Raw genomic sequence first — 25,660 nt, forward strand, 5'->3', positions numbered from 1 at the left:
GTTAAGTAACAAAAAAAAAAGTCTGACCCTGTAAAACAACACATTTCACTGTTGTTATTTTGTTGTTCTTATTTTTTAGGATGCCAATTTGGTCAGGATGTGACTCTATGTAAAACACCCGAGTTGTGAATTCTGGAAATTAAGTAAGCTAATGAAAAAATAAATTATCACAATTTGTTTGTGCCTGGTTGTTGGTTGAGTTGGAAGATACTATCTTTACTTTTACACTAACCCATAAATGGTGTGCAATTATTGTAACCATAAGAACAATTGGAGCATGGAGATGTCCTCATAGCAAGTTGGGAAGGGGGGGACCTCGTATAACCATGGCAACAGGATCAATCATCTTAGATAGGCCTAGCTATCTATGGCTCTGTCTGAGCTAACTAACCCTTGATATATTTGACTTTGCTGCCATTTAAAATGACCGAGAATACACTATTTCCCATGTATTTGGCCAACAAGACTGACCCTCTCAAAATGTTCAAGGCAAGAGGGTTGCAAACTTGACATCTCTACTAATGTTGTATAACATTTTTTTCCTCTTGCTTTTGGAAGTTATACAGATTGGAAATTGTATGAAATTGTATGAAATTATGAGTTTTAATTTTATTTTAAATATTAGTTTTTTTGTCAAATAACATCATTTTGAATTCCTAAACCCGCTTGGTTCTCCATGTTCACAAGAGCACCGCAATTGTATGGAGGACTGACCAACGAAACAGTTTTGTAGGCCTACAGTTGATTTATTCGCCAACATTTCTTCTGAATGTGGATCATATAAGAACAAGAGCTTTTAATTCTGTAATCTTATGTGTAATTTAAATACGGCCATATTTAGCATGCACGCTGTGGGGAGAGTTGCCGCGTTCAAAACAACTGGGAACTCAGAACTGGGAAATCGGAAATAATCTCCGACTTCCGACTTCAGTGCTTTCAAAACAACTGGGAACTCAGAACTGGGAAATCGGAAATCTCCGACTGGGAAAAATCGATCTGAATGGTCATCCAACTCGGAATTACAAATCTTTCTAGAGCTCCGACTTTCCGACGTGAAGATCACTGAAGTCATGATTTAACCTCGTATTATTCGAGTCCACAGTTGTTCTGAACGCCGCACATGTAGTGTAGACTTGAACATGCTGTCAGTCGTTGTTACATAACGGAAACTTTGGCAAGGGGGCTGAACTGGAGTAATTTAACACGGGTCAAATGTGGAGTCGCCGTGCGCTGTGAATACAGGCTAAATCAGACTCAAGACATGTCTTCCCGAGACTACGACTGCATAGTGATAGGAGCCGGGGTTCAGGGCTCTTTCACTGCCTATAACCTTGCGAAAAATAACAAGAAAACACTTCTACTTGAACAGGTTTGTAACTTATAAAGCGATTTGGCAACAGTTACAACGTGTCAACCAACAACATAATTTATATGGTGTCAACTACAATGCTACGACTTGTTGGTAGTCTACTTTTTGTAATTTAGCAGACGCTTTTATCCAAAGTGATTTACTGTAGTGAGTGCATACATTGTCGTGATGGTCCCTCGTGGGAATCGCCATGTCTACCAACTGAGCCTACATCGCATAATTGCATGATTGACTGGGTTATTATTTATTTAGAAGTGATAACGTTTTTCTTTGTATTTTTATATTTGGACTGGCTGTTATGTGTAAGCAGTTTTTCTCTTGTTATGTCAATCACTGACAAGTCACTAATTCAGACCACGTCAGCTAACATTTTTTAGATTGGTAAATTAGTCTAGCCAGCTATCTAAACTTGTAGTACTTTTTATTTATTTTTACCTTTATTTAACTAGGCAAGTCAGTTAAGAACAAATTCTTATTTACAATGACGGCCTACCGGGGAACACAGGGTTAACTGCCTTGTTCAGGGGCAGCACGACAGATTTTAACCTTATCAGCTCCAGGATTCGATCTAGCAACAGTTAATGCTCTAACTACTAGGCTACCTGCCACCCCTTAGTAATATAGTAATCATGTTAGAATTACTGACAGCCAGGGGGCCTGACCTCCAGGGGGCCCCCATTGATTTTCTTAGTCACTCACTCAGAAATCATAAGAAAATGGCAAAATGTGTAGAATTGCAGAAAATTTGCTGTGAAACTGCAAAGGTTTCTCTCCACCCCATGGCAAAATGAGTAGAATTGCATGATTTATAAAACTGCTAAATCTTCTCTCCACCCCATGGTATAATGTGTAAAATTGTGCAAACTTGCTTTAAAACAGCAACGTTTTCTCTATGCTCCATGACAAAGTTTTGCTTAGGGCCCCAAAAGGCTAGGGTAAAAGGTCCTGTGAATATGACAATGGCAACTCCAACTCTGTTTCTGAATGCCTTGTTCCTCAGTTTGTTCTGCCGCACTCTCGTGGCAGCTCTCATGGCCAGACACGCATCATCCGCAAGGCCTATGACGAGGACTACTACACCCACATGATGGAGGAGTGTTATCAGCTCTGGTCTCAGCTGGAGAAAGAGGCTAACGTCAAGCTGTACAGGTGAGTACCTTAAGAAAAAGTATAAGGTCTGTCTCAATAGGGGGAAGCAGCGTTAGAAGAACATTGTGAAAGCTTTATACCAGAACACAGATTTGTCACATTCAATGTGTTTCACCAGTGTTCAAGCAGCAACTCAATCTGTGAGCTATAGATGGATGACTTTCTCATGACCTCGCACGTCACTGAATCACCCCAGACAGCTCCCTGCCTGCCTTTGAATGTGGAACAAGGATTTTTCATCTCAATAAACCCCAAATCTCATTCCCAGAGCGAGGAGGGTTTGTTCTTGTAAATACTACAGCAGGATCAAAGTTAGAGCCAGACTGTCAGAGCCTTCAACCTCTGCCTCCCCACCTAAAGCTTCCCTGAACCATTGTCTTAGTTTGAAAGCCATTTTGGTTGTCAGTATCAGTCAGCTGCATAACAAATTGATCATTATACTGTTAGATGACTGATGGATCAATCACCAGTCTTGTACCGCACCCATGTTATGTTCCCAAGGCAAGCACACAATAGCTATAGATCTCCCTCCCTCGGAGCAGCCATCCACGGCAGATGACTGATCGGTCCCCACACTAAGGCCACCTGTGCCCTTGGGCTGGCTAAAACTGCAGCACAATGAGAAATATTGAAGCTATGGCTGCGTGAATCTTTCTGAACAATTTGTATTTGTATTTCTCAGCCCTGAGGATAGACTTTGAGATGGGTTGGACGATAACCAAAAGCCCTTTGACTACAGGCCGTTCTGCATAGTAGTATGGCCACACATACATTGCAACCAGCAAACCAGTGTCACACAGCGTGACATGGGTGGCATGGAAGCATGTATCATGTTTAGGACCTTACATGCACTCACGCTTCACTCTCTCCTTCGTTCTCACACACATGTGCACACACAAACACACACACACACACACTCCTAAAATTCTCTGATGAACGGGTATGGCCGTTAGCAGGTGCTGGCTCATGCGTCATGTCGGTTGACAGATGTTGGAGCAGCCTTTAGAAAGCACTGTTCTCATAGGGCAGGCCAGCCATCCATCCATCAACCAGACTGCTGCATTAGGGCCCCCTGTTTTTCATAACCTTTCACTCTGAGATCTTATAACTTACCACAGGCTAGGATTAAATATTCTCAGTGTACTCGGTTTACAAACTGTTGTTTCATCAGATTGCCTTCATTAGATTAGATTGTAAGAGGCCATCTGTGATTTACAGTATGCTTACAGGTAAGCTGTTGATTGATTGTGTGGTTCAAACCACTTGCAAATGTGACGACTGGGTTTTCATCCAGGGTCTTCTATGTATCACACACAGGAGGTTGGTTGGCACCTTAATTGGGGAGGACGGGCTCACAGTAATGGCTGGAGCAGAATTGTTAGAATGGTTTCAAATGCCATTCCATTCGCTCCGTTCCAGCCATTATTATGAGCCATCCTCCCCTTAGCAGCCTCCGGTGGTATCACAAGACTGTGTTAGTCTGCTGAGCTAAAAGCCATTAGCTCGGGGGGCTAACGCATGTCTTCAGGTCTCAGACATGGTTATTCATCATGTGAGCATGGTTCTCTGAACCCCAATGGTTTTAGTTTAGCGCTAGATCAATTCCGTATCACGGAAGATCCGCATTATAGCGCAATTGTAATTTAAAGGTAATTTCCGGTTGAGCCAACATATGCAACGTATACCGTGAATTCAGTCTCCGTAAACGCGGAAACTTGATTCTACATTTGAATTGTGCTATTGTGCGGATCTTCCGTGATACAGATTGAATCTAGGCCTTAGTTTATCTTAGTTGATTTATTTCCACAAATGAAAACAGGACATTCACTACATGATGATTATGACCTCCTCTCCCAGACGTACAGGTCTGCTAGTGATGGGTCCAGAGCAGGGGGACTACCAGGTGTTCAAGTCCACCCTGGAGAGGAACAAGGTTCCCATAGTGATCCTGCCGAGGGAGGAGTTCAGCCAACACATCCCCCATGTTAACCTGTCCCAGGGAAACGCAGCCCTGGTGGACACCACTGCCGGAGTGCTGTACGCTGACCGCACACTCAAAACGGTACAGGTAAGATGCTGTACGCTGACCGAACACTCAAAACGGTACAGGTAAGATGCTGTACTCTGACCGCACACTCAAAACGGTACAGGTAAGATGCTGTACGCTGACCGAACACTCAAAACGGTACAGGTAAGATGCTGTACGCTGACCGCACACTCAAAACGGTACAGGTAAGATGCTGTACACTGACCGCACACTCAAAACGGTACAGGTAAGATGCTGTACGCTGACCGAACACTCAAAACGGTACAGGTAAGATGCTGTACGCTGACCGCACACTCAAAACGGTACAGGTAAGATGCTGTACGCTGACCGCACACTCAAAACGGTACAGGTAAGATGCTGTACGCTGACCGAACACTCAAAACGGTACAGGTAAGATGCTGTACGCTGACCGCACACTCAAAACGGTACAGGTAAGATGCTGTACGCTGACCGAACACTCAAAACGGTACAGGTAAGATGCTGTACGCTGACCGAACACTCAAAACGGTACAGGTAAGATGCTGTACGCTGACCGCACACTCAAAACGGTACAGGTAAGATGCTGTACACTGACCGCACACTCAAAACGGTACAGGTAAGATGCTGTACGCTGACCGAACACTCAAAACGGTACAGGTAAGATGCTGTACGCTGACCGAACACTCAAAACGGTACAGGTAAGATGCTGTACTCTGACCGCACACTCAAAACGGTACAGGTAAGATGCTGTACGCTGACCGAACACTCAAAACGGTACAGGTAAGATGCTGTACGCTGACCGCACACTCAAAACGGTACAGGTAAGATGCTGTACGCTGACCGCACACTCAAAACGGTACAGGTAAGATGCTGTACGCTGACCGCACACTCAAAACGGTACAGGTAAGATGCTGTACGCTGACCGCACACTCAAAACGGTACAGGTAAGATGCTGTACGCTGACCGAACACTCAAAACGGTACAGGTAAGATGCTGTACGCTGACCGCACACTCAAAACGGTACAGGTAAGATGCTGTACGCTGACCGCACACTCAAAACGGTACAGGTAAGATGCTGTACGCTGACCGCACACTCAAAACGGTACAGGTAAGATGCTGTACGCTGACCGAACACTCAAAACGGTACAGGTAAGATGCTGTACGCTGACCGAACACTCAAAACGGTACAGGTAAGATGCTGTACACTGACCGCACACTCAAAACGGTACAGGTAAGATGCTGTACACTGACCGCACACTCAAAACGGTACAGGTAAGATGCTGTACACTGACCGCACACTCAAAACGGTACAGGTAAGATGCTGTACACTGACCGCACACTCAAAACGGTACAGGTAAGATGCTGTACACTGACCGCACACTCAAAACGGTACAGGTAAGATGCTGTACACTGACCGCACACTCAAAACGGTACAGGTAAGATGCTGTACACTGACCGCACACTCAAAACTGTACAGGTAAGATGCTGTACGCTGACCGAACACTCAAAAGTGTAAAGGTAAAAGTGGCAAACAGTTTGGTATGTATTGCTTACAAATCTGTAAAAGGCATTCTGGATTATGTTTGCATCCTAGAGGAGGTCATTATTACCAGATGCAGTTAATTGATTGGCCATGTACCTTTAACCCACATTGTCTCAGTGCCTCTTCTAGGGTGTGATAAGACCTCCATAAAGTACAGCTCTCCCTTTCCTTTAGTGCTGTCCTGTTTGTCCTTTACATTACCCCAATGAGTGTCTGGCTCTGTAATGATCATTCATTAGTGCTTATCAGCAGCTAGGTAATTGTGTTTTGACCACTAATTAGGAAATACATGATGGCTTGTACACACAATTTGGGAATACTGTATATGGCGTGAGGGAGACAGATAGACAAAGAAAATATGAACTGAACGATGACAAATAGCTCTCATATACCATATTTAATTCATATGCCTAGGGACACATACTACAATGACAAAAGTAGTGTTTTTTTTACAACAATAACAATCGACATAGGAACTTTTTATAGCATTGAATTGAGTTTATTCAGACATTGGCAGGGAGAAACAAAGCATTGGAGAGAAACAGCCTGAAAACACCAAGTGAAATGCTTTATTATTTTACTGCTGCCTCGGAACAATTATCCTGTCTTGTATTGATTGAACAGATTTTTCCTCTCTGTTGTTCAGATCAAGCATAAAGCATACATTAGAACTTCTCATTAGTCGTGATAATAGATGTTTCTGCAGCCGGTAAGATTACCACCATGCATTCTCATTCTGTCTGTCTAGTTTCATAACCTCCTATCAACATTCTGTCCCACAATCTGCCAGCGTCGATCGTGATTCATTGATGTTTTGTGAAGGGGTGGGGTATCTGTGTCTTTGAGAGTTTGCACATGTGCATAACCATGAGTGTTTTTCCACTAATCGGGCAGTGGTGATTTTAGCATGTAAATCTTGGTGGGGAAAACTCAATGTTTGTTGTTGATGCATGCCAGCAAAGCCACAACACAACACTAAACAATACATAAATTGCACTATAACGGTGACAAACGGTACCCACAAACTGGTTCCCATATTTGTCAATAATGCTTTCACAAAATGTGTATATATATATATATTTTTGTATATGTTTTGTGAGGAGTTTGCCAATGTTTGAGCGGCTTTGCATATTTTACAATAGTAATGGGATATAATGTACTGTCTGAAATGTTATTTTCTTTAAAGTTATGTGATAGGAAGATGTCTGTCCCAACAGCAGAGTTTTATTTTCAGCACCATGGAGTGAATCCTTATCACCGCTACACCTGGATATCTGCGGAGCCTTGTCTGGCCGAGAAACAGTTCATTCAGCCTCATTTACTGCCTTTTAAAAAAACATAGCTGATATTGCTGACTTGCTTAAACAAATGTGGTTACTACTGACAATTGAGATGTGCAAACTATGGCATAAGGGAACAATGAGCGCATAAGAGGCAATACGTCATTTCGATGAAGACATTAATGAGCGAGCTAGGACAGACGTAGTCAATATAACTGTTCAGCAATTTCAAAATGTACAGCGACAGAATTCATAACATGGGTCGTTCTTACAATATTATCCCTGTACACCAAGTCAGAACCGTAGGATAAATAAGGGGGCATATAAGCAGACAATGAAAGCTCTTACAATATTCAATGATTACATTTCTCTAAAACAGGCTATAGGCTACATGTGCACCACCAAGTTATGAGGGGGAAAGGGACCAAATTATTAGGGTTAGGCACATGGGCTACTAACAGCTTACTACAACTTACCAGCTACTACCAACTCTAGGAAGAGTCTTGGTGATTCCAAACTTCTTCCATGTAAGAATGATGGAGGCCACTGTGATTTTGGGGACCTTTAATGCTACAGACATTTTTGGTATCTTCCCCAGATCTGTGCCTCGACACAATCCTGTCTCGGAGCTCTATAGACAATTCATCACAATCAGCAGATAGGTTGTATCTCTCAGGCTCACATAGGCATCCAGGTCTCTTACCTGCACTCTAATCTACTAGATATTAAGACTGCTTTATTACGGTTTCAGCTGCCCTGCCCCTTGGTTGTCTGTCTTATACCTGCCTAGACATCCACATTCCACTTCCTGTTAAACTTTAATTAACCCTCAACGGAGGAGAAGTTCACCTCAGGATTTGTTGTGACTGGGATGCTTATATGGACTGTAAACTTCACTTGCATTGTGTTAGGTTTATTTATATGTTACCTGCTTGATACTATTCCACTTCAGTTACTAAGGTTCCTCTGTGTCAGTTTGGTCTCATTCATTTTGAACACACCTTACACTAACCGTAATCGTTCTCTCTCTCCATCACCAGGGACAGTTCCAGAAACTGGGGGGCGTGATCAAGGACGCACAGAAGGTGATTGACATCACACCGGGCTCTGTGGTAACCGTGACGACAGTCAGTGGGGTGTACAGAGCTAAGCGCTTGGTGATCACAGCTGGACCCTGGGCCAACACCCTGCTGTCCCACACAGGCCTTCAGCTACCACTGCAGGTAGGCTACTCACTGTAGAACCAGCCAACTCACTACCTCTAACAGGAGCTCACACTCCAATGCACTCCAGTGGAATGCAGTCCACTACTGTCACACAAGGCATACTATGATATGCTCCATATCTTTGATATGGTCAAACCGCAGTGTCACAGATGTTATGCACTCAAACACAAATAGACAATAAGGCAGTTGCAATTGAGCTTTATGGAGCATGTATTTGACGACACGAGATTTAAGAAAGGATTTAAAGCATAAAGGATTTAAAGCTCTATTCCAGAGTTCAGCATGCAACCATAAAACCCATACCCCATCACATCATTAATGTCAGTAGATAAGGGCAACATTTTGTCCAACCCCAGGTCGAAAAACAAGTCCAATCACTCAATATAGGCTTCCCTCCCCCAGACTATAAGCAGGGAGTGATGACTCGCCATAGCTCTGGTTGGTTCACAGCAAACCAAGAGGGAGAGTCTGCAGCCCAGTGCTGGCGGAACACTCGGTCTACTATGAGGAATAAACTAAACAAACCCATTCCTAGACTATCTTTTACACGTGGCGGTAGGTGATGGAGCCAGCCAAGCAATCTCACAATATATCACCCACCCAAAAGAAAAGGTGATGAAAGAAATACTGGGCGTTATTTAAGTTGAGAATTGGAGTTTGTATTGGAATTGCATTATTCAGGATGGCGAGAGGGGCCCGTGGAAGCCATGCCTGAGTGAGCACATAGAGAAAGTATGAGGTATGAGCTTGCCTTAAATACTGCTCTCTCTCCACCTACTGAATTTTGATGGTCCCCAGAATGAGACGGCTGCCTGTTAGTTTATTAAACTGAAAGCTAGCGAACATTGTGTCCTTATTACCACGTACTGGGAAGATGTGATTTGTCTGAGTGTGTATGCATTTCATTAAATCCCCATTCTCACTGCCGCTACACCACCGCTACCTTTGTAATTGCAGTTGGATTCGATACAACGATGGTAATGGGTAACATCAAATCAAATTTTATTTGTCACGCGCCAAATACAGACTTTTACAGTGAAATAAGAAATAATAGTAACAAACAATTCAAGAGCAGCAGTAAAATAACAATAGCGAGGCTATATATAGGGGGTACAGGTACAGAGTCTATGTGCGGGGGCACCGGTTAGTCGAGGTAGTTGAGGTAATATGTACATGCAGGAGTTAGAGTTATTAAAGTGACTATGCATAGATAATAACAGAGTAGCAGCAGTGTAAAAGTGTGTGTGTGTGAGGGGGGGGGGGGGGCAATTCAAATAGTCTGGGTAGCTATTTGATTAGATGTTATGGCTAGGGGTTAGAAGCTGTTTAGAAGCCTCTTGGACCTAGACTTGGCGCTCCGGTACCGCTTGCCGTGCGGTAGCAGAGAGAACAGTCTATGACTAGGTTGGCTGGAGTCTCTGAGTCTTTTTTTTAGTCTTTGAGGGAGGTAGGAGGGGGAGGGAAACATCTTCCCAAGTGCAAGGATCTTCTTTAATCAAATCCCTAATCAAACTAAGAATAATTTTTATGGAGGCCTATACCTGGGCCCCGGGTCCTTGCACTGTGCTGATGTCTGTGGCTCCCCTGGTTAACTAGGTGCTAAAGATCAACGTGTGCTACTGGAGAGAGAAGATCCCTGGCTCCTACAACGTCCAGCACCGCTTCCCCTGCTTCATCCAGCTGGAGTCAGAGGAGGCCAAGCATCACATCTACGGCCTCCCGTCCAATGAGTACCCAGGTCTGATGAAGGTTTGGGCTTGTAGATACCATAATGTTCCACACAAGATTCAATGATGCATTTGCTTTAGGACTCAAGCAAGGTTACTAACCACACAGCATAGTTCACCAAACCACCTTTATTACACTGTTTCCTAGTCTTATTATGTTGAATTGAAATAGAAATACATTCAACTATTGCTGAGCTCAGAAGTAGGGCAGCAACACTGTCAGCCCCCAAAGTTCTCCAACACTTCCGGATACATAATCACAGGGGAATCTTGTCTGTGTTGCGCTTCCATTTTCTATTCCATCTCTATTTTGAGCATGATGGCGAGCCAGCAGGAGTTGGGAGAGTAATAGCAGCACATGCATGCAAAGGAGAGGGACAGATGGCTGTGCCTCATCACATTATTCACTCTGTGGTGTAGTCAACAGTGCTTTGTAACCCATGTACTGTAGATAGATGGCTAATGCTCGGTCAGGCTAAACCATTTTTATTTACCTTTCAAAACAAAATGCTGCCACACATTTAATTACCTTTCAAAACAAAATGAGGACACTTCATAGAACATTGCATTTACATGACATAGGCCTTATACTGTTCTACGTACAGTCGATGTTCCTGGTAAGGGCACTCAGACTCTAATTACGTTCAATACGGTTTGTTTGCATAAAGGTCAGTTGATGTTGTTTTTCTTCTCTTTTTGAAGATTTGCTACCACACGGGCCCTGAGACGGACCCTGATGAGAGAGACAGACAGACGGACAAGGGGGACATAGACATCCTACAGCGCTACATCACCCGCTGCTTCCCTGGCCTGGTGCCCATCCCTGCTATGGTGGAGAGCTGCATGTACACAGTGAGTATTACCCGTTTCAGAGCTGCATGGGGCTCCCGAGTGGCACAGTGGACTAAGGCACTGCATCTCAGTGCTAGAGGTGTCACTACAGACCCTGGTTTGATTCCAGGCTGAATCACAACCAGCTGTGATTGGGAGTCCCATAGGGTGGTGCACAATTGGCCCAGTGTCGTCTGGGTTTGGCCGGGCGATTATCATTGTAAATAATAATTTGTTCTTAACTGACTTGCCTAGTTAAATAAAGGTTCAATTAAAAAAACATGTACACACCGTTAACATCTCTGCTGCTTACTGTATCCCAGTAATGGCCATAATACAGTAATGGCCCACAATGGCAATTTACTCTGAACAATTAGAATACCAAAATCTTTTCAGTTGGGCTTCATTATTTATAATCTAAAAATCTTTGATCTTCCTACCAAGGCAAGGTACAGAATAGAAATGGGATGAGGGTGGTTCTGGAGTTGAAATGCAGAGAGAGAACCATTGCCCTGTTTGCCATGCCAATCACATGCTGCACGGCTGCATTACCTTTGGGATTCAAACACTAATGGAAAACATCACAGACACTGAATATCATTGGAAACCACATGTCATTCCTGCCCCTTAGTCAGAGTAGCCTACTGCATGGAGAATGGGGCACAGTAGCGAGAGTGGGGCACAGTAGGGAGAATGGGGCACAGTAGGGAGAGTGGGGCACAGTAGGGAGAGTGGGGCACAGTAGGGAGAGTGGGGCACAGTAGGGAGAATGGGGCACAGTAGGGAGAGTGGGGCACAGTAGGGAGAGTGGGGCACAGTAGGGAGAATGGGGCACAGTAGGGAGAGTGGGGCACAGTAGGGAGAGTGGGGCACAGTAGGGAGAATGGGGCACAGTAGGGAGAGTGGGGCACAGTAGGGAGAGTGGGGCACAGTAGGGAGAGTGGGGCACAGTAGGGAGAGTGGGGCACAGTAGGGAGAGTGGGGCACAGTAGGGAGAATGGGGCACAGTAGGGAGAGTGGGGCACAGTAGGGAGAGTGGGGCACAGTAGGGAGAGTGGGGCACAGTAGGGAGAGTGGGGCACAGTAGGGAGAGTGGGGCACAGTAGGGAGAGTGGGGCACAGTAGGGAGAGTGGGGCACAGTAGGGAGAGTGGGGCACCGTAGGGAGAATGGGGCACCGTAGGGAGAATGGGGCACCGTAGGGAGAATGGGGCACCGTAGGGAGAATGGGGCACCGTAGGGAGAATGGGGCACCGTAGGGAGAATGGGGCACCGTAGGGAGAATGGGGCACAGTAGGGAGAATGGGGCACAGTAGGGAGAGTGGGGCACAGTAGGGAGAGTGGGGTAAGTTGAGCCATTTTTACATTCAGCATCACTCCGTCTACATATATTTCAGGATGTTGTATATCCCAGGAAACAAATCAGAATTCATGTAAACATTAAAGTTTTGAAAACATAGCTTGTCCGGGTATGTGGTAAGTTGAGCTGCCTACAAATTTCTGAACTCAATAAAATATTACCACTACCATTTTAAAACCATGTCTATCTTTATTTCCCTAACACAATCACTTGTTTGTCTTTTAACCATTTTAAGCATATTTCAACACAGACTTAACATCTAACAAACACTTTGTACTTTTTTAAACACTTTTAACATAGGCCAGGCCAGGCCCTGTAGTTACCTCATATCCCAGCGATAAGGCCTTGCATTATGCCTGGGAAGAAAACAATTTGTTTAACTTGCCATTGGCTCAACAATTGCCTGAATATACCCCAAGGCAAACATTTTGACTATATTATCCCACATAGCTGCAAGGATGCACCATCTTGCTAGGTTTAGGACCTCATATTGAAGCTTATAGAGACCCCAACTGATGTATAGAACAATCTTTATTATCTACTTTGGTTTAGATACAAGAATGAAACTTCTAACAATACATACATAAAAAAAAAAAAAGAAAGTATTTTCACCCCTTTTTCTCCCCAATTTCGTGGTATCCAATTGGTAGTAGTTACAGTCTTGTTTCATCGCTGCAACTCCCGTACGGACTCGGGAGAGGCGAAGGTCGAGAGCCATGCGTCCTCCGAAACACAACCCAACCAAGCCGCACTGCTTCTTGACACAATACCCATGCAACCCGGAAGCCAGCCGCACCAATGTGTCGGAGGAAACACCGTACACCTGGCGACCTGGTCAGCGTGCACTGCGCCCGGCCCGCCACAGGAGTCGCTAGTGCACGATGAGACAAGGATATCCCTGCCGGCCAAACCCTCCCTAACCCGGACGACGCGGGGCCAATTGTGCGCCGTGGCCTTAGACCACTGCGCCACTTGGGAGGCCCAACAATACAATAATTTGACTTGTTGAAAAGTTTTTTGGACCTACCCTATATATACAAAAGTATGTGGACACCCTTTCAAATGAGTGGATTCATCTATTTCAGCCACACCCGTTGCTGACAGGTGTATAAAATCGAGCACACAGCCATGCAATCTCCATAGACAAACATTGGCAGTAGAATGGCTTTACTGAAGAGCTCAGCAACTTTCAACATGGCACCGTCATAGGATGCCAACTTTCCAACAAGTGAGTTCGTCAAATTTCTGCCCTGCTAGAGCTCCCCCGTTCAACTGTAAGTGCTGTTATTGTGAAGTGGAAACGTCTAGGAGCAAAAACGGCTCAGCCGCGAAGTGGTAGGCCACACAAGCTCAGAGAATGGGACCGCCGAGTACTGAAGCGCGTAGCGCATAAAAACCATCTGTCCTCGGTTGCAACACTCACTACTCACTAACTGCCTCTGGAAGCAACATCAGCACAAGAACTGTTGGTCGGGAGCCGCACATATGCATAAGATCACCATGCGCAATGCCAAGCATTGGCTGGAGTGGTGTAAGGCTCGCCGCCATTGGCCTCTGGAGCAATGGAAACGTGTTCTCTAGAGTGATGAATCACGCTTCACCATCTGGCAGTCTGACGGATGAATCTGGGTTTGGCGGATGACAGGACAACACTACCTGCCTGAATGCTTAGTGCCAACTGTAAAGTTTGGTGGAGGAGGAATAATGGTCTGGGGCTGTTTTTCATGGTTTGGGCTAGGCCCCTTAGTTCCAGTGAAGGGCAATCTTAACTCTACAGCACACAATGACATTCTAGACGATTTTGTGCTTCCAACTTCGTGACAACAGTTTGGGGAAGGCCCTTTCCTTTTTCAGCATGACAAATCCCCCATGTACAAAGTGAGGTCCATACAGAAATGGTTTGTCAAGATTGGTGTGGAAAAACTTGACTTGCCTGCACAGAGCTGTGACCTCAACCCCATCGAACACCTTTGGGATGAATTGGAACGCCCAACATCAGTGCCAGACCTCACTAATGCTATTGTGGCTGAATGGAAGCAAGTCCCCGCAGCAATATTCAAACATCTAGTGGAAAGCCTTCCCAGAAGAGTGGAGGCTGTTAGAGCAGCGAAGGGGGGACCAGCTCCATATTAATGGAATGAGATGTTGGATGAGCAGGTGTCCAGATCATTTTGGTCATGTTGTGTAACTTGCTTACCATTTTTTCTATATGGTTTCTTCCTTCACAGACTATATTAAATTATATTTGGTCAAATGATACATTTTGTGTATGGTGTCCTAGAAACAAGGGTAGCTCCACTTACCCCTTTGCTTCAACTCACCCCACTGTCCACTACTGGATATCATCTCCAATCCCCAAACAGATGGCAGTTGGGGTCCAAAATGGACAGGATTTATTCTTCTCAGATGAGTTTCTTTAACCAAGCTGCTAGTTCCCTCAGTTTTTTTCTCTCTCTTTCCCTCCCATTCTCTCTCGCTCCCTCCATCAATATCTTATTGACACATTTTGCCTGAATTGCCTCCCCCTCTCTTGTTCTCTCTCTCAATTCACCATATCTTTCTGTTGCAGGTCACGCCAGACAACCATTTTGTCCTGGACCACCATCCCACTCATAGTAACATCATCATCGGAGCAGGCTTCTCGGGTGTGTACGTGCTGAACATGAGTATTGTCCTCTGAGCCTTTGTGGCCCAACATAACATGTCCTGCAGCCCCACATCATACCCCAACATGACTGCATCCATAGTGTCACTCACAACATACAGTAAAATAGTGGATGTGTGTGGATGAGCACAAATGTTTTTTCACCACTGAGACCCGGCACACACTCAGGTCCAGAGTGGTGCTGAACATCACAGAGCCCTCTGTATCTACTTCAGCTCTATGTACTGTAGCTGTATCTTAGAGTGAGATCTTACACAGGGAAAAGTCAGACAACCTTTAATTAGACAGTCTTTCAAGCTGGCTGTGAAGGGTGAAAAGTTGAGCTATGAGTCCAGACCCGTTTTCTTCCCTAATTAACGTCTTTGAGATGCTCTCAGGGCCCAGGGGCCCTCTCTGTCTGCTCTCACTCTCTCTCTCTCTGTCTGTCTCTGTCTGTATGTTTGTCTGTGTGGTGCGGGTGAGGCAGTGTGGGGGGCTTCTCCTCCCTGGCCCAAAGGGCCAACGGCTGGGGTCTCCTGGCTCCTGTTCCATCTGCTCTGATAGCCGCCTCCTACAGTAATTATATGTATAATTCATTTTCACTTGTAATAGCTTTTAAAGGACCTGGCTGGCACACAGTTGGCTGGTGAGAGAGAGTGCTACAGGGATAACGAGGAGGATTAACTCCAAGGGTTAGAGGAAGCCATTTGACAAGCCACATAATCAATACAAGGGTTAGAGGAAGCCATTTGACAAGCCACATAATCAATACAAGGGTTAGAGGAAGCCATTTGAGAAGCCACATAATCAATACAAGGGTTAGAGGAAGCCATTTGACAAGCCACATAATCAATACAAGGGTTAGAGGAAGCCATTTGACAAGCCACATAATCAATACAAGGGTTAGAGGAAGCCATTTGACAAGCCACATAATCAATACAAGGGTTAGAGAAAGCCATTTGACAAGCCACATAATCAATACAAGGGTTAGAGAAAGTCATTTGACAAGCCACATAATCAATACAAGGGTTAGAGAAAGCCATTTGACAAGCCACATAATCAATACAAGGGAAAGTATGAATTGAAGAAGTGTTTTGCGTCTGAACCCATTGGTCCCTTGGTGGTGGAATCTGAGGGGTAAGACATTTTGATTTTCAAGTCCTTTTTCTATGGAAAATTAACCATAGGAGAGGTGACTGTTCATCACGGTCTATTAACCTGTTCTGCTTGCATTTACCATTATTATCAGTGTTTTAACCATGTGCTCTAGTAAAGACTGTGCAGCACTATGCTGTGTTCAATCAGTGCACAGGGCTAATCGCAATGCTACAAAAAACTTGCAGCTCCTCTTTCTCCTCTCCTCTGTTTGAGTAATCAAAAGCCATGGGCACAAGTGCTTTAAAGCAAGTCCTGGGAGTTGCCATAGTTACAAAGGCACCCAGCTGGTTTGGGCCATTGAGGGCTCATCGCCTCTTCCTACGAAAAACGCATGCAGCGAACTGTCAGAGTGACCTACAGTTTGTTCGCTATAGCCCCGGATGTAAATCGCTGAGGCTTTTATGACTTCAAAGCCCGTCTGGATCCATGGGAGCGCTGAGAAGTTTATCAGGCAGAGACAAAACTCACGCAAGGCATTCTTAAGCCTGGTTGACATTCAGAGTTTTCCTTTCCCTCAGACCCATAGCAACAAGAAGAATCCACCTCTCCTGAGTACAGCGTCAGTTTCCTCATCTCACCCCTAGGCTGACAGCTCACGGCAGGCTCATCGCTGAAAGGAGGGACACATCTCCTTAATTTATCTCTGGCTTGAGCCCACTTAAATGAATAGATGCCCTGTGACGGTCAGAGCAATAGCTCCTGTCCTCTTTGATGTGCTCCGTCATGCAGGGCTCAAACAGACGCCCGACTCAGACAATGGGCCAGAAACACACAAGCTATTAATAGAGGCCCATTGTGGTGTTCCACAAGGTGCAGGTTATATATTTCAGCATATTATAGACTCTAGGCCAACCTGAAATGACACCATTTGCCCTATTTAGTGCACGATTCCCCCCTTTATAGAGCCTATATAAAGTCTTTATAGAGCCTATATAAAGTCTTTATAGAGCCTATATAAAGTCTTTATAGAGCCTATATAAAGCCTTTATAGAGCCTATATAAAGTCTTTATAGAGCCTATATAAAGCCTTTATAGAGCCTATATAAAGTCTTTATAGAGCCTATATAAAGCCTTTATAGAGCCTATATAAAGCCGATAGGGTGCTCTTGAGATGCAGCCTCTGAGTTTGAGGACCTACCTGCCTCACTTACTGTGATTGGTTCTCCCCCCAGGTCATGGATTCAAGTTTGGCCCAATCGTTGGCAAGCTGCTGTGTGAACTGAGCCAGGGAGAAGTGCCCTCCTATGACCTCTCCCCCTTCAGAATCAGACGCTTCCAAACCCACTCCAAGTCAGCACTGTAGGATCGGGACCGCTGGCTTTAACAACCTCAGGAACCAGACCTTTACAAAATGAAGAAATTAAAGGTTTTCATACCAGTGTGTCTGAAGCCTAAACAAACAATGGCCGTTCGTAAATAAATACTTAATTTTCCAGCTAATCATTGAGAAAAGTGATGTAGGGAGGAGAGCCTTATGAAGGAAAAAGGAAACCGCACACTGCTCTTGATAGTATCACCGATCTTTAATAAGCTTTACGTATCGGCCTCACGGCCTTCGTCAGAGCTTTGAAATGGAGAGCCTTGAAATGAGAAGAGGAAACAAATCAATGATTCACTAAAGCTGATCTATCAGCTGCTGTGTTTGTACTGCTCTGTAAATCATACTCTCATAGCCTCTGCTTGGACCTGGGACCCGTCCTGCATCATTTCAGACAATACTAATAATAATGTATTACATTTGTAATGCACATAATAAAAGAGCAACTAAAAAATAGGTTAGATATATTTGTTTTGTTATTTTAAACATCTCATGAAAGCAACAATCAAAGTCTAAGAGGAAGGCCATAATGGTAGGCCAGCTGATAGAGAATCTAAAGGCCAACTATAACATTGTTGTACAACTGTAAACGCGTTCATCTGTGACAAATGGTATTAAACTTGGGAAAAAATGGTACCCTTATTGGCCCGTATGATTTTATGCATCACTACCTCTCCCCTTCTCACTCCGAGTGAGGCCTGTTTCAAGTGAAGCACATAGTTAAAAAGACATCAGCCGTGGAGCCATTTGTCTATGCGCAGCCAGCTGTGTGTGCAGTGTGTGTGCAGTGTGCAGCCTTTAGCGGCGTGTGCCTCTGCCTGTACCTTTTTCCCCATGTAAACATTTTAATCACTAATCAGCCAGCCTGTTACAATGGTTGCCAACCACAGCCATCAGCGGGAATGAGAAAATGACACAGCGAGTGCAGCGAGATCAGCGCACCACTCAGTCCCTCAGCTCTAAGTGACTTTGAATTGATAGAGAATTAGGAGAACATTAAACATGAAAACGCAAATATTCACCCAGCAATATTCAGGGGGAAAGGACACACTGGAAAATCTACTTCTGAACATGAATGCATGGGATACCCTTTTAATCAGCAGAGTAACTTTTGAAAGTAGTCCCCTTTTTCTGCCTCTCTATGGGCAGTTAGCCAGCTTTATGGTTCTGGGTTCTAGTGCCTTTTTGTACAATTTACTTTGCCACAAATACAAGTTCATGTAATTTGGTTGAACTATCCCTTTAAGCACTTGATAGTCAAAGGATAATGATGGTCTGTCAGATGGGGCAATTAGACTTTACCCTCAGTTAATCAGATATAGGCCGTATTATAGTATAGTCATAAACCTGAGCTGACAGGGAAGGAGGGCTGGTGGTGGGATGAACGTGGCCTGAAGGGAGACATGCCACCATGAGGAACCATAAAACTCACCCTTGTTGCTGCTGATGTGACATGGAGAAACAGGGAGAAATGTAGCTCAGAGAATGACAGGAAACTGACAATGATAGCAGCGTTTTCCACATCACCACACTGCTAGAAGGCGGTAACACAGACAGATAAGCAAGACCTGTTTTTATTTTTTCTCCTCAGCAGGGTTATTTGTCCTGTCTGCTAGGTAGGTTCAGAGGGCAAGGGTGGGGCTCTTATCAGATAGAACACCTGCCATGAATTTGAAAAGATATGCTTAAGGGGCTTAAGGTTTTCATCTCTGATTTGCATATTCAAATATATTTCTACCACTGCTTCAACACTAATAGAACAGTGGCTCTTCTTTTCTCTAATCAGAGCTCTTTGTCAGCTTCCATGGAAGATAAAACAACTAACATATCACAGATCCACTCAGTGTTTTTCCTCAAAATGTTCTGTTCCCTCTCCGTCTGCCCCTAGTCTGTCACAAGTCTTCTAAATAGGCCCAGATGGTTCAGAGTCTTAATCTTAAAAACAAACGTGTGAGAGAGACAGAAAACACAAAATGACTGTCAACTATGAGAGTGAGTGCTGACATGAAAAAGTATTTTCCCCCTTTTCCCCTGATTTTCTCTATTTTTACATATTTTTCATACTGAATGTTATCAGATCGTCAACCAAAACCTACTATTAGATAAAGGGAACCTAAGTGAACAAATAACACAACAATGATATACTTATTTAATTTATTTCATAAACAAAGTTATGCAATTCCCGTGTGAAAAACTAATTTCCCTTAAACTCAATAACTGGTTGTGCCACCTTTAGCTGCAATGACTCCAACCAAACACTTCCTGTAGTTGTTGATCAGTCTCCCACATCACTGTGGAGGAATTTAGGTACATTTAGGTAAAAAAGTAAAAATAGGGGGCAGATACTTTTTCATGGCACTGTAGCCATGGAAATGACTATGATTTGGAGGAATTTGTGCAAGGTAAATGGAATGGTGTGAGTAATGAGTGGTACACAGGGGTGGTTGGAATGGGGAACCATGGTGGAGCTGAAACAGGTGGTTGAAGGAAGGCTGGTATTCAACTGAAGCAGCATAGCAACATGCAGTATGTTAGGTGTTGTTTGGTAGCTAGGCACCTGTCTGAACTACTAACCGATTACATCGTCCTCATCATTACCTGTTATCAAAAGAGTACGGAGATGACAACTGGAAACAGTCACCTCACACTGAGGACAAGATGGGGAGAAATAAGGAATGCTGTGAGACATCCATAGACTGGTTACATTTTCATTTTAGCTGTTCGAACACATGAGAATGTTGTTGTGTTTACCACACGATAAGCTGTGATTTGGCCTTTAGCACGTACAGGTTGTGTTTGTCTATTAATATTCAAATGAGTTTGAGTTTGGGTATTTCAAGTGCTACAATTACCTTTTGGGTGGTAGGTCATTCTGGTCTCCATTTCACAATAAATAAACACTTGAAAGATTAGTTTCGTAAGTATACTCAGCTTGCTTGGGGCTAATGTCATCATTTGTTGTTTTTACAAACGTAATTACATTTGACATTAAAATGCAACATTATCAAGTGTATTAAAATGTTAAATGAATCCAAAGTTTGAATAACCTCGTAACTAATAAAGTTACAAAGTAACTTCTAAATATGTTGCGTAGTGTGGCAAATGTATCCATATTTTGTCCCCCATAAATAAACTAAATGTTAGATACTCCACTGCGAAGATCATGGCATAAAAAGGTCAGACTGAGGTCAAACTGAGGGAAAATGCTGTTTCGTAATGTAAACTGAGGAGCAGTCCCAACGAGAAGTTGTCATCCTAAATACTGTCTAGTCTGTGCAGTAGATATTAACAATCTTGTGTTGAGACCTTTTGATGACCTCACCACCATCTGTAATGTAAAAAGCAGAGTCCTTTTGGAGGTAAACCACTGTCATATGGTCACGCCCCTCCCACACAAAACCCCAGAGGTGAGCATTGGTGTAAGGTCAGTCTTCCATGCAAAGCTCCAGGCTCCAGGCATGGCGTCAGTCGGCCCTCCTGTCTCCATGATTAACAGTATCCATGGGTTACTGAGCCTCTAGGCAGCAGCAGGACCACTGGGCATCCACCAACCATACCCTGCTAGGGACCTACAGTACGGTGGAGGAGGATGAGGCATGAAGCAGGAGGGAAAAGGAGAGCAGAGAGGTCACCGGGGCATGACGGTGGTGGGAGGTTAACAACTCAAGCCATTCTGCCTGCCTGCAACCATTGTGAGGGAGGAATCACACACATCCATGTGGTGAAGTAGTTACAAGGCCTTGACAGGACAATATACATCTAGGGAAAGGGAGGGAATTTCAGCTCGCTGTTTGCTGCTCTTGGCCCAAGGGTGATGTTTCAATTCAACTCATTTGATAAAGCCAGGTTGGCCAACATGTGTTAAATGGAGAATTTGGTGTGGGGGAGCTCTATTTGGGCGGGTCAGGAGTAAGGTTGAGACAGGTTTTAACATAAGGCAAGAGTTGGGGTCAGGGTTGTGGCAGAGGCTGGGGTCAGGGTTGTGGTAGGGTCTGGGGTCAGGGTTGTGGTAGAGGCTGGGGTCAGGGTTGTGGCAGAGGCTGGGGTCAGGGTTGTGGCAGAGGCTGGAGTTAGGGTTGTGGTAGAGGCTGGGGTCAGGGTTGTGGTAGAGGCTGGGGTTAGGGTTGTGGCAGAGGCTGGAGTTAGGGTTGTGGTAGAGGCTGGGGTCAGGGTTGTGGCAGAGGCTGGAGTTAGGGTTGTGGTAGAGGCTGGGGTCAGGGTTGTGGCAGAGGCTGGGGTTAGGGTTGTAGTAGAGACTGAGGTCAGGGTTGTGGCAGAGGCTGGGGTCAGGGTTGTGGTAGAGGCTGGGGTCAGGGTTGTGGTAGAGGCTGGGGTTAGGATTAAGGTAGAAACTGGGGTTAGGATTGTGGTAGAGGCTGGGGTTAGGGTTGTAGTAGAGGCTGGGGTCAGGGTTGTAGTAGAGGTTAGGGTTGTGGTAGAGCCTGGGGTCAGGATTGTAGTAGAGGCTGGGGTCAGGGTTGTAGTAGACGTTAGGGTTGTGGTAGAGGCTGGTGTCAGGGTTGTAGTAGAGGCTGGGGTTGTGGTAGAGCCTGGGGTCAGGGTTGTAGTAGAGGCTGGGGTTGTGATAGAGGCTGGAGCTAGGGTTGTAGTAGAGATTAGGGTTGTGGTAGAGGCTGGGGTCAGGGTTGTAGTAGAGGCTAGGGTTGTGGTAGAGACTAGGGTTGTGGTTGAGGCTGGGGTTAGGGTTGTAGTAGAGGCTGGGGTTAGGGTTGTAGTAGAGGCTCGGGTTGTGGTAGAGGCTGGGGTTAGGATTGTGGTTGAGGCTGGGGTTAGGGTTGTAGTAGAGGCTAGGGTTGTGGTAGAGGCTGGGGTTAGGGTTGTAGTAGAGGCTAGGGTTGTGGTAGAGGCTGGGGTTAGGGTTGTAGTAGAGGCTAGGGTTGTGGTAGAGGCTGGGGTTAGAATTGTGGTTGAAGCTGGGGTTAGGGTTGTAGTAGAGGCTGGGGTTAGGGTTGTAGTAGAGGCTAGGCTTGTGGTAGAGGCTGGGGTTAGGGTTGTGGTAGAGCCTGGGGTTAGGGTTGTAGTAGAGGCTAGGGTTGTGGTAGAGGATGGGGTTAGGTTTGTAGTAGAGGCTAGGGTTGTGGTAGAGACTGGGGTTAAGGTTGTGGTTGAGGCTGGGGTTAGGGTTGTAGTAGAGGCTAGGGTTGTGGTAGAGGCTGGGGTTAGGGTTGAACCGAGATGTAGACGTGAAGCAGGGATTAGGGTTGTGTTTGAGGCTATCCTACTTTTATTCTACTTTTTATGCTACTTATCTTTTTGGCCTTAAATGCAGGAACCCAGCTCAATTCAACCACTGTTCGTCAGGTTGACGAATATGTTGAATAGGTTGACTAATATGTTGAATAGGTTGACTAATATAGCCTAAACACTGTTGTTTTGTCCGCCTCGAGAGAACCACGGGGGTGGATGGAGTGGCTTATGATGTCATAGTTTACTCCTGGAGGGGAGATGGATAGGGAAAGGAGAACCAAACCGTTAACCAGAGCTTCAGATAAATATCCTAACAAGTACTAGGAGGACTGGCCAAGTATGTATTGATGGTGCATTGATTCATTGATCTTGGTGTTTATGGTGTGTTGAGGACTGCGCTGCATGGTGCAAAATGGCCGATCAATATCCCATTCCTTATTCCCTTACTAAATTGCACAGCTAATGTAAAGTACTGCATGACATGTCATTGGACAGCTGATTAAACAGTTTATGTTGCTTCCAGACAACGCTGACCACCACACAGAGACAGACCAGGCAGGACCACACAGTACTATTCCTTCTGGCCCTCTCCCCCCTTCTAGTTGAAGATGAAACATTATTGAACAGCTTGCATGCCAGAGCAAATGACAATTGTGCTGGGCAGTGTGCCGTTGATGTGACACGGGGGTCAGAAGCAGGGGTCACGAGTCAGCCAAAAAACAAGACAGCCTGTCACGGGGAGGCCCAGGGGGAAGAGGATACAGCAGCAGCAGCATTTGGAAGTGTAATGAGCTTGGTGGCACTGTTGCCGGGAGACAGGGAGAACACTGAAGGTATCAGATGCTTTTACATCTCTTCGTCACCTCCTCCACACTTCCCTCCCATTCCTCGCTATCCCATCCTCTTATTCCTCCCGCCCTCTCTCCTCTCTCTCCCCCATTCCCCACCCTCCTGTCCCCATCTTAACCTTCCATTCCCGCTGTCTTTCCCTCCCCTCTTCTTTCTCTCTCTCTGGCAAGGGTAACTACTGAATGGGCAATTTCCACCATTCTCATGATAGTGTGCTATATTGATAAAAATTATTTTAAGTGAATTCAAAGATGGGAGTTAGTAATGTACTGGACAGAGAGGGGTTATTTTCCAGTCAGGGAAAGCTAGCTCTAGGAATAGCAAAGAATCCAAGATAGTAATGCGCCTCACACGCACTTAAATTCAGTTCTATCTGAAAAGAGGGAGAAATATCATTGTAGGAAGACCCCAATTAATGTATAATTCATTTTTAATGTGCTGCCTGCCATCCAGCAAATGTGCAACACATCCCTTCTGATGTAAATCTCTCTCTAGCTTCCGACCCTCTATATTGCCTCTGGCTACTGTAGCTACAGTAAGAGGTGGCTTCTGCTCCCGATGTTGAATGTCTGCATAGCCGCTTGTTTAGGGAAGTCTTCCTGAGAACTCCCATTGAGCAAGAGGGAGCAGAATAACTTACAAATGCTGACACATTTGGCCTTGCCTCTAGTCATTTCCTGCTAGCTGGCTGTTGGGGGGAGTAGCAGGGAGGAAACGGGGAAGATCACAATTGCATACTCCTCGTGTCCTCTCTCCTTGTCTCCTTCTCAAAACCCATTGGAGTAGAAGGTCAGGGACCTCTGGCTTTTTCATCCAATGAGTTTTGAGGAGAGGAGGAGAGAGGACACGAGGAGTATGCAATTGTGATCTTCCCCGTTTCCTCCCTGCTACTCCCTCCAACAGCCAGGAGTATGCAACTGAGATCTTCCCAGGGAGTCTGAAATAAGGCAGACGTATGGTACACTGTTAGACCCAGGAAGAGGACTCCTGCCATGACACTCTGCTAACACCAATCAGAGTCCACCCACAGGCCCTCAGCACCAATCAAAGAGCTTTTCCATACATGAGGCAATTAGAGCGCTACAAGGCACTAATGTTCTGCCTTAAAACGGTTTGGCTGATATATAGACATGGGATATGGCGCAGAGGTCTAAGGCACTGCATCTCAGTGCTAGAGGTGTCACTACAGACCCTGGATCGATTCCAGGCTGTATCACAATCGGCTGTGATTGGGAGTCCCATAGGGTGCACAATTGGCCCAGCGTTGTCTGGGTTTGGCCGTCATTGTAAATTAGAATTTGTTCTAACTTGCCTAGTTAAATAAAAGTTCAATAAATAAAATGTTTTTTAAATTGTGTGAAGCTGTAACGTCTGCTTCCAACTCACACTCTCAAACACGTAGATCCCTTGAACGCAGCTCACTTTCCAGCTCACACTCTCAAACACATAGATCCCCTGAACGCAGCTCTCTCCAGATCCCAATCACCTGAATTCTGATCACCTGTTCACACACCTGTATGTCATTATCACACACTATTTAGTTCAGTTCTTTGCACCCCATCATTGTGAGGTATTGTTTGTTTTGTGACACATTCCTATTCTGAGCTCTGTTTTTCCCGTAATTGAATCCTCCCGTGTATGATAGTTTTTGCCTGCCTCACTAATGAGGCCTTTTACCTTTCCCTGCCTGTACTTTAGCCTATCGGATTTCCTGTTATCAACATATTGCCTGATCTCCAGGACGACGTTACTAGCCTTTTCCCTGCCTGTACTGTTGCCTTTTTGGACCCCTGTGTATGACCTTCTGCCTGCTCCTGGACCCAGGTACATGCCTCCTATTGTGGTCCTTTACAATAAACACCTGCTGTGCCCTGCGCTTGAAAACAGCTCTCTGTCTCCCATCGTGTTCATTACACAAACATTCTGTAGCATAGAGATGTCATTCTGGAATGTCTGAATTCTGGATGTCTTTC

General features: G+C 45.0%; 1 protein-coding gene across 2 annotated transcripts; it reads left to right on the plus strand.

The window, feature by feature from the left end:
- The first annotated feature begins 1,153 nt into the window (after nt 1–1,153).
- pipox (pipecolic acid oxidase) lies at nt 1,154–25,575 on the plus strand. Of its 2 annotated transcripts, none has more exons than XM_038973851.1 (8): nt 1,154–1,369; nt 2,370–2,518; nt 4,376–4,586; nt 8,408–8,590; nt 10,190–10,342; nt 11,023–11,172; nt 15,080–15,155; nt 25,386–25,575. In XM_038973851.1, exons 1-8 carry the CDS (start codon nt 1,262–1,264, stop codon nt 25,418–25,420), a joined length of 1,065 nt encoding a protein of 354 aa, XP_038829779.1. In that variant the 5' UTR covers nt 1,154–1,261; the 3' UTR covers nt 25,421–25,575. The 2 variants fall into 2 exon arrangements, with proteins under 2 accessions (XP_038829779.1, XP_038829778.1); XM_038973850.1 differs by lacking the exon at nt 25,386–25,575 and adding an exon at nt 17,485–18,266 and having other exon boundaries at nt 1,155–1,369.
- Nucleotides 25,576–25,660: the final 85 nt, after the last annotated feature.

The sequence above is a fragment of the Salvelinus namaycush genome, chromosome 34, assembly GCF_016432855.1.
Source record: "Salvelinus namaycush isolate Seneca chromosome 34, SaNama_1.0, whole genome shotgun sequence".
In the NCBI taxonomy this organism is placed as follows: domain Eukaryota; kingdom Metazoa; phylum Chordata; class Actinopteri; order Salmoniformes; family Salmonidae; genus Salvelinus; species Salvelinus namaycush.

Coding starts and splice junctions, on each gene's coding strand:
- pipox (XM_038973850.1), top strand. CDS start 1,262: ATGTCTTCCCGAGACTACGACTGCATAGTGATAGGAGCCGGGGTTCAG. Junction 2,519..4,375: donor GCTAACGTCAAGCTGTACAG/GTGAGTACCTTA, acceptor CTCCTCTCCCAG/ACGTACAGGTCTGCTAGTGA. Junction 10,343..11,022: donor AGTACCCAGGTCTGATGAAG/GTTTGGGCTTGT, acceptor CTCTTTTTGAAG/ATTTGCTACCACACGGGCCC.